This window comes from Armigeres subalbatus, chromosome 2 (genome assembly GCF_024139115.2).
Source record: "Armigeres subalbatus isolate Guangzhou_Male chromosome 2, GZ_Asu_2, whole genome shotgun sequence".
NCBI classification, from domain to species: Eukaryota; Metazoa; Arthropoda; class Insecta; order Diptera; family Culicidae; genus Armigeres; species Armigeres subalbatus.
In genome coordinates this window covers 379,330,837-379,341,041 of record NC_085140.1, presented here as the reverse complement: position 1 = coordinate 379,341,041, position 10,205 = coordinate 379,330,837, and the positions used below count along the sequence as shown (strand labels likewise).

Sequence of the window (10,205 nt, the reverse complement as noted above, 5' to 3'; positions counted from 1 at the left end):
TTTCCTCGAAAATATCATTCCCTCAAATATGGGATGACCCATAAAGTACGTCAAGCAAAATTAACGTTTTTTAACTCTTGCACCCCTTCGTCTCACTATTTGTATTAACCCCCCTTCTCCACCCACATAAAGGGGTGACGTACTTTGTGGATGGCCCCCGAAATATCGTTATTACACTATTACACTTCAAAATTAAAAAGTACGATAGAATCAAGGACATCAGAATAATCTTGAACTCAAAACATGTTTTTGTTAATCATTACAAAATGTTTGTAAACATGTAGAGCGGACAATATGCTCTTGGATTCATTGAAAGATTTTCTTATAACTTTCGTGATCCATGTCTGGGTGTCATCCGAACTCCTTGTGCGAAGAAAGAAACCAATTATTAAAAAAATACTAAGCAACATAAACACATGTGGTTTCCACTATTCACAGTCAATGTTTCATGGCTTGATTCTGTTATTAATCTATTTGGATTGAAGTGATCAAAGAGTGAGTTTCAAACACCGAGCCATGAGCAGCTCCGTAATGAAATCCGGACCCATAACCACGTGACTTTGCGAGGTATGTCTGCGCCAATTTACTATGCATGAAGGCAGAAAACATCAAAAAGTCATAAACTTAGAACTAAGCCTCCTCCTCTATTTGGCGCAAAGAAGGTGAAGTTATTCTCCCAGCCATGTCGTAGCAATGTCATATTGTCACAAATTAAATTTTACGCCAATGTAATTCTGATTTACGTTGGTAAATATACGAAGGAGCGGAACGACGTTTCATCACCGCCAGCCAGCGTCACTTCGAATCTAATCAGGAGATTGTTAATCTTATCAATTTTCCTTTGCCGCATGCGAACGGCGATGCCGACACGGGGCGTTCTCGTATGAAGCCTCCACTGCTCTGTGCTATTCCATGCTGCTCATTTTCTTGGCTAGATACGCAATGCGTTTTACCCCATAGTGAGATGTAGCACTTTGGCAAGGGGTGAGTTCGGTATGGCGAGTACACGTAAATTAAAAGTCTGCTATGATTACTATAATATATTTTTGCAATTCCTGATCATAAAACCTGGTTTACAGTTGTCATTTGAGTGATAAAACGGCCTACTTTTCCATACCAACAGAATGGGTGCTTTAATGACCATTATGCAACTCAAATGGGTTGCATAATATTCATTATAGCACTCATTTGGGTGCTATAATGAAAAACCTACATTGGGACAGTAGTTACATGACTACATTTAGCTGAATTAGTTTGGGTGAGTGTTTAAATAGTGTACTCTAAACGTCTCGTAATAAATGAAATGGTTTGTTGGACATAACATCACAATTTTCCAAAGGCAATTGCATCCATCGCTTCATAGCTTTTCAAGCTATGCAATTTGGCACGATAAGATGAAATCTTATTGTTCTCTGTCGCAACATAATTTATTGGCATGAATGATCATGTGGAGTAAATTCGATTGTACAATTTTGGTAAAGATTTATCATATTAAAGCCCATTTTTCGTCATTGCAAAAAATAGCGTGTGCAACTCGTTGCAAAACTCGATTTTTTCAGCACTCGTAGTATTTATCCAACTCGGCAAGCCTCGTTGGATAAACGCACAACTCGTGCTGAAAAAATCATCTTTTTGCAACTAGTTGCACAAACTACTATTCTATAATAATGGGTCGAAACCTTTTGGCATTGACAAATCATGAATCTCATAATCTCATGAAACAAACCTCGAAATCCTAAGAACGTATTCCTTTCCGTGTAGGTACTTATACGGTGGAGCCAATTTCTTAACCTTGTGTTCATTTGCAATTTGACTTATTCTACCGCCACGGTTTGTTTGACTTGAATGTGCATATTTGGAGAGGATTGATACGAAATGTTTGCTGTGCGAATACAGCAACAAGTGAAAATTTAACATTACTGCCTTCAGCTTCTCAACGATATGCTCTACGATGTTAAACAAATTAGCATTGAAAGTGCAGTTGGCTGCAACAAGTTCAGGCAAACAAATGATATGTGTTATGAATTATCTGATAGGACAAGCGTTATAGCTCTATAGTATAAAATGTGATCAAATAAAAAGTATTCCAATGGTATTAAATTTGCGTAATTTAGCCCGAAGGGCCAAGTGTCATGTACCAATCTACTCACTTAGCAAAAGCAGATATTATAGTTGATGATGCAAAACTAGTCCAGCTGTAAAGAAAGGTGAAACTCAAAATCTACCCAGCAGCTTTCGCTATACACCCACTTCACTCCATGATCCGGAATCCGTGTCTATGAAATAGAACTTCCAGTCGAAGCAGTAGTCTTCGTTTGTCAATGTATTACATAACATGCAGACTGATAATTTCCCATTCTATCGTTCAGCGTTTCTTCTGCTTGACAACCGCCCTATTGTTGCCACTACCGCTGGAGATGACGGATGTGATTTTGTAGTGGGATTTGTTTTCCATGGTTCGCCTGTCGTTTTGCCGACCGGATTCGGTTCCTCCATCATTATTATCTGTCTCCGGACTCTGAAAAACATGGAAAACGCTCGTTATTTTCTGAAGGGGAACGGAAGTTAAACGGAACTAGGACCGTAAAATATGATATCGAATCCTCAGGTACAGGATAAGCTATGAGGTGTAGGTGTTTCCGGGCATTCTTTATGCCATCATGAGAATGAGTCAGTGCCGGTCGGTAGCGTAAGACGGTATAATATGCTCCTCCATAAGGAAATACTCAAATAGCTTATTACTTTTTAACGCAATTTATGCCTGTGAGTAGTCATATGAAAATATTACGGAGAAAACTTATTAAAGCATTTTCAAAAAGCCATGAAAATGGATTTCAACAAGTTTCTGGGCTCATACCCAAGACGTTTTATACCGTTTATACTTTAGTTAGTAATAGTTTTCTGGGGCGTTTTGGCCAGAGGGGCACATTATACCGTCTTACCCTATACACAAAACAAAATATCGATGCATACTTTTGCATAATGTATTCGTGTTAAATTTTGCATGCAGTCCGTTAGATAATGTTTTATTCGAGAAAAAGTATTGCACACTTTTCTCAAGCTTCTTACTGATTTTATTCAGTACAATAATTAAAATCGGTTACATCGATTGCATTTTATTTCACACCATATTCTTGGCGTCATTTTATTTTTTGGCTGAAAGCGACACAAAAGCTGTTATAAATATATATGGTAGGGTAAGACGGTATAATGCGCCCCACCTGGCCAAAACGCCCCCCTTTGATTTCTAGAAAACTATAACTAATTAAGGGTCAAAATCAGTTGTACCTATAAGTATTTGTAAACCCATAATACTATGTGAATTTGGAAGTATTTTTGTTTTACGCAATGAAAATAATAGCAAAATACAAAAAGTTACAGTTTTGATGTAACTTTTCATGTTTGTTTGCCCAACATTCTGGAGCGACTCTAGCATACTGTCCGCAAAACTTGCACTAGAACACTCAGTTGGGCAACAAAATATCTCTTCTCAGTGGTTGACATGATATAAAATTGCTTCCATCTTCAAAAATGTAACGATTTTCGGAAACATGTATCACTGGCCAAAACGCCCCAGTGTAGGCAGGACGATATGCCCTTACCAACTGGACACAAGCGCAGCGAGCCTGCAGCAGTTGCTTCCAAATTGTATGGAAAATATTGAAATGTAATTCACACCTGCTTAAATAGACCTATGTTGGTTTTTTAATGTCAAGCGCATAAGGATTTGTAACCTTTTTATTATGGGATTGATAAAATATTAATGAAGGGCTATGAAACGTCATTGGTTAAGGTGGGGCGTATTGCCCAGGCACTTTTTGAAATTCATTTTTTCACGACTTTTCAAAACAGCTGTATTACGTGTTATCTGTAATATTTTTATATGACTACTCACGGGCAATGCATTTGCGTCTTCCTGGACCACCAAATAACACAAAGTTTGCATAAATTGCGTTGAAAAGTAAAAAGTTATCAAGAAGTTGCCTTAGGGGGGCATATTATACCGTCTTACCCTATATTGTAATCTTCTTACTAGTGTTCGCTTGTTTTTAACGCTTTTTTTATTTTTCTCGTTTCAGAAGGCGAGTAATGACGCTTGAACCTAGGCTCATATGTTCACTTATAGACATGTTATTATAGACGAATTTCGCGCCAACCCTTCTATGGGGCTGGCAGCACCATCTCAGAATCGAATGAAACTTGGTGGGCATAAAGATATGGTATTTCTAAGCCACTCTGCATACTTAGTTTTTCAAAAATTGTCAAGAGTAACATTTGATGAGGGCCTAATTTTTTTCATGATTTTTTTTATAAATCGATCTAACTCTAAAATGACAAGACAAAAAAGTGTTGTATGGCGGACTGTCGTGTAATTCCCAGAATTTTTTTGGAAAAATATCCAAAAAATAAAATACCGATTTCTACACTGAAAAAAATTAGTTTTAAAAACTAAAATCGATATTACAAAAAAAACCTCATCTCAAAAATCGATGAAATTTTTTCTGCAGATAGGTATTTTAATTATCTAACTTTTCTGGGAATAATGTTCCTGTGACATATTTAAGTAAAAAAAGTTTTTCTAACAAAAACTTTTTTCAAGTCCATATTAAGTGAAAATTTATCAGCGTGTTTTATGCCTACAGCGCCAATTATAGGTTAAGCAGCCTATCATCAACCAACGACGCATTTTGGACGTGTAAAAAATTGTTTGGGAAGCAATTTAGCATAATCTAACATAATTGTGGACCAACATTTGAAAAGGGTTTATGTTTTATTTGACTTTTCGTATTAAGTCCTTTAAAAATAGACGAATTTCGCGCCAACCCTTCTATGGGGCTGGCAGCACCATCTCAAAATCGAATGAAACTTGGCAGGCATAAAGGTAAAAATTATTACAAAAAAATAATTACATTGAAAACGGGCAATGTTGCCGAAACGAAACTGAAGTGATACAGCAAAGGCTAACCACTGAACGGTGTAATTTAGAAACCGTTATAAAGCCTGTAGATGATTTTGTATCGTATTTTATTGAAAAAATTGATAAACTTATAACTTATGACATTACCCGAGCAGCACAAGTCAGACAAAAATGGTTGCAGCAACTTGATTGTGACTGAATTCGATCACATATGTGTTTTAATTACCTATGTGGAACATGTGTGCTTCTAGGGTATTTGCAAACAGCAATACACTTGTACTGTTAGATTTCTCTGAAAAAATATTCATTCATAATCCAAATTCTGCTCAAGGTTGGAATAATTCCCAGGCAACAATACATCCATTCGAAGTTTACTTTAAAAGAAACGGTTAATTAGAAAACGTTAGCTTTATTAATCAGAAGTAATGACCCATGACACAAAAGCTGTTCACTTATTCATTTCAAAATTAATTGACTTTTTGAAACAGTCGATCGATTTTACAAAAATTACTTTTGTGTCTGGGTGAGCTGCAGCACATTATAAAAATAAAAGGAACTTTGCAAGTCTGTGTAATTTAAATTCAATGGCTTAGAAGCAGAATGGCACTTTTTTACAACATCGCACGGAAAAGGCCCTTGCGAAACTATTGGTGGCACTCTCAAACGAATGGCAAAACGAGCAACTCTTGCCAAAGATTATGGAAATACTATCAAGACTCCTCGCGAGTTGTACAAATGGGCGAACGGGCACGTTTTCAATCAAACAAAAATATCACTACCTATATTACATTTCTGTTATATCACGAATGAGAAATACCGCCATCGGGGGTGGCAATGGGTCATCGCTCTCACCGCGAGCATGGAGGGCGTAGAGCAAAATCGTTCAAAAAGGTCTCTTATATTTTTGTCTTCTTGTCCTCAAATACATCCATTCTACAAGCATTCTAAGTAGTTGAAACAGTGACCCATTCTCACCCCCATTTGACCCATTGTCACCCCCGACGACGGTACTCGACAAGAGTTTGATGAACTTTTCAAAAAAGCACACAAAAGCTTCATTCTTTTATACCAATCGCTCATAATAAAATCCTGGCTATAAATATTCCAGCTCAGATGAAGACCCAAAAGTCTTTGAATTGTTCGACTAAGTTTACAAATTAATGAGTATTCAAATAGAAATAAGAATTAAATGTAGTAACAAATAAAATTAAAGAAAAAATTAAAAAAAAATATTATTCTTTAAATGTGCGTTTACCCGAAATCCCCCTAGTGAAATTATCTACCGTGCTTCATCGTTTGGAATCAAAATGTTTATCTGATAAAAAAATCGACCTCCAATTTTTTTTTGCTGAACCATTTTTAATCTTTATTTTAATTATTAATTTATTTTCTCGGTGAACGAAACGCTCTTTTATGTTTCAGACTTCATAGTTCAGACAAATTTACAATAGTCCATCAAATATCACAATTTTGTAAATCTGGCCATTTGTGTGCAACATTGATATAAGCAATCTAGGTAAATATACGCCCTTTTCAAATGTTGGTCCACATTAATGTTAGATTATGCTAAATTGCTTCCTAAACAAATTTTTATACTTCCAAAATGTGTCGTTGGTTGACGATAGGCTGCTGAACCTATAATTGGCGCTGTAGGCATAAAACACGCTGATAAATTTTCACTCAATATGGACATGGAAAAAGTTGTTGTTAGAAAAACTTTTTTTTCTTAAATATGTCACAGGAACATTATTCCCAGAAAAGTTAGATAATTAAAATACCTATCTGCAGAAAAAATTTCATCGATTTCTGAGATGAGTTTTTTTTTGTAATATCGATAATTCGATTCGATAATTTTTAAAACTAATTTTTTTCAGTGTAGAAATCGGTATTTTATTTTTTGGATATTTTTCCAAAAAACTTCTAGGAATTTCACGACAGTCCGCCATACAACACTTTTTTGTAGGTCTTGTCATTTTAGAGTTACATCGATTTATAAAAAATCCATGAAAAAAATAGGCCCTCATCAAATGTTACTCTTGACAATTTTTGAAAAACTAAGTATGCAGAGTGGCTTAGAAATACCATATCTTTATGCCCACCAAGTTTCATTCGATTCTGATATGGTGCTGCCGCTGGTCGAGGTGGCGCGAAATTCGTCTATAGTAATCTGCATTCATGCGAATACTTTTGTCCATTAGTGCAGTCAGGCACTAGACTAAAAACTGTATCCATCTCACGTTGAATACCTAAGGAGTGACGATTACCCACTTGGCTAAGTCACGACCAACGATTTAACAATCATCACCTTATAACTTGAACAGCGCGATTGGTAAGAGATGTTCCCGTTCTGTGGCTTAATTGTGAAGTCAAATTAGGAAACGATTCGTACAGATATTTTTAACAAAGCTGCACAGTAGGCCTGGCCGCTTTTATATTTAAACAACATTTGGTTTTGACAGACTTGTGGTGGTCACGGTATACAGAAAACAAGGTAGGCTCGTAAGAAAAATGACACTTCAAATATGACGCATATTTTATCGCCACATGTTGGAGTACAAAAGTAAGCATGCTGCGACCGTAGGGCATCGTCTCAGTCAAGCATATGTAGGGACGTTCCGATACTTCAAAATATCGATATTTGATTCGATACGATAATCGAATCAAAGTATCGATATCATCGATATATTGGAATGAAAATATCGATATATCGGAAAATCATATGATATTTCAGACATGAGAATATTTAGAATTTATCCTTGCGAGCAAAGGCGTAGGATTGCCAATCGGGAGATGACGAGTTCCATTCTCGGTCCGGTCTAGGATGTTTTCGGGTTGAAAACTTTCTCGACTCCCTGGGCATAGTTTATCCATTGTACTTGCCACAAGCTACATACTCATGTAATGGCTGGCATAGAAAAGCTTTCAATTAATAACTGAGGAAATGCTAATAGAATACTGAGTTGAAAAGCCGGTCAAGTTCCAGTTGGAATGTAGAGCCATTGAAGAAGAAGAAGAAGCTATCCAATTACTATCGTATTACCGTATTACCCCTTTAAAATAATGATTGGAAATTACTTTTTTCTAATACTTAATCCAATCTGTTGCCAATCATCGGCGGCGGCGTTGGTCATAGTTTTAACCGGTAGCGGCAGCGTTTTCGGCATGATACTCGCTCTTTATTTCTCCTAACGTTATTCTGATTCTTAACAACATGAAATTCTTCCTTCAGAATTTCCACGGGAGTTTTTTAAATTTTTTTTTCTAAATTCTCATTTTTACAAATTTGTTCCTAATTTCTAAAGGTAATTTATCTATTTTCTCATAGGATCACGTAAAATATTTAATTTAATTCACGTACGGATTCAAGGACTAGCGGCACGAGAGATGTAGCTCAACGGCGGTCCATGCAAAGTGTCGAGTTGCCAAAACTATTTGTGATAGCTGCGCACACCTCACACCATCCGCGCTACCGAGAAAAATCATCATAGCCATCATCATTTTGAAGTATTTTCTTTCACAAAATAAATTGCAACTGTTATTTTTGTGTTACTTTGTTCTGATTCAATATATCGATATCGAAAACAAAAATATCGATATGACCGATTTATTGAAAGCAAAATATCGATACAAAAATATCGTATATCGAAACAAATATATCGATATTCCGATATATCGGAAGTATCGGAACGTCCCTAAGCATATGCGAAGATAGCAGTGACGTCACATGTTTACATTCAAACTGAATGTTTACATACGTGATGAGCCTGCCTTGTTTTTTGTATGCCGTGTGTGGTGGTATTGTGTTCGTAGAATTGAAACGGAAATGAATTCACATCAATTCATTCGTAAACTTGTTGTTGGATATCCTCAGTTATAGGGTGGAAGGGTATACGATACGCTTTGTGATTAATTGGATCTGGATGAATTGCATTGTAACGGTTGCTTATGGCTCACTATTTGGAATTTATTTGCACCCAATTGGAGGTCAAAAATGATAGAGCATGAAAGCCACTATTGCCAGCCACGCCCATCTTCTTCGTTACTAATAAAGAAAGGAAATCTTGCTTAACTTTTCAAAAGGTCCTAAGTAACATTTTTTTCATGCATCAATTTTAATACGGCAATCAATAGATTTCATGTTGTTCTATTGATTGCGCTATTCAAATTAATTCATGAAAAAATGTTACTTAGGTCCTTTTGAAAAGTTAAGCTAGAAATGATGATATGACATCTACTTAACGAGAAGGTGCGACTCACCGACGCCTTCAAAAAGTTGAATAATTGGTGGGGAATATAGTTTAGGAATATCACCATAAGAAAATGATATTATAAGTTTAAACAAAGGATGATGGGAGTGATAATTTTAACAAATTTATATCGGAATTTATATTATATCGGATAAAATTTTTAAACTTCAAATACTATCATCAATAAGAAATCTTTAAATGCCCTACATTTGGTTGAGTAAATAAGGGCTTAATAGTTAGAAACAAAGCAATTCTAATTATGTACTTAATTATAAGTTTTATTTCCAGAAGTTTTGAATATACAAATCGCTAATAATTCTACACAGCATGGAAGTTGTCGTTTCCAATAAAAAATACCTATGATCAAATTCCATAGATCTAAAAGTTAGAAGTTAAATGTAATCATGTACGTTACAATTAATTCTCGCTTAACTTTTCAAAAGGACCTAAGTAACATTTTTTCATGAATTAAATTGAGTACTGCAATCAAAAGCTTTTCATGTTGTTCTGTTGATTGCGCTATTCAAATTAATTCATGAAAAAAATGTTACTTAGGTCCTTTTGAAAAGTTAAGCGAGAATTGCATATTATTCGGCAACTCGGCCGTACGGAAATCAGTTTTTTGTTAAATATCTTGTTTGTGCATATGCACAGCACATGTTTCGAAATGGCAAAATTGATAGAAAATTTGCCAAGAATAATCCACGTGTCTTGGAGGGACTCGAACCCTCAACCTCCTACTCTATAGATAGGCGTGATAACCCCTACACAACAAGACCACTTAAAGGTCTCGTTTGCGGAAAAGCCATCGGAATCCGAGTACCAACCTGCACCGTGGTTAGCTCTTTTTTGCAAATTGAATATTTTTCGGATGTTTAATTTGTCCAATCTTCACATGTGGTAGGAGCTGAGGGTTCGAGTCCCTCCAAGACACGTGGATTCTTTTTCGCAAATTTCATGTCAATTTGTCCATTTCGAAACATATGCTGTGCATATGCACAGCCATGATATTTAACAAAAAAATGTACGTTACGTTTATA

General features: G+C 35.9%; 1 protein-coding gene across 1 annotated transcript in view; it reads right to left on the bottom strand.

Moving 5' to 3' along the window:
• Positions 1-2,365: 2,365 nt before the first annotated feature.
• LOC134210149 (uncharacterized) overlaps positions 2,366-10,205 on the bottom strand; it is a 28,871-nt gene continuing 21,031 nt past the window's right edge. The window contains exon 3 of the mRNA XM_062686173.1: positions 2,366-2,518. Coding sequence (XP_062542157.1) covers positions 2,366-2,518 — 153 coding nt within the window. The remainder of the gene's footprint in view (positions 2,519-10,205) is intronic.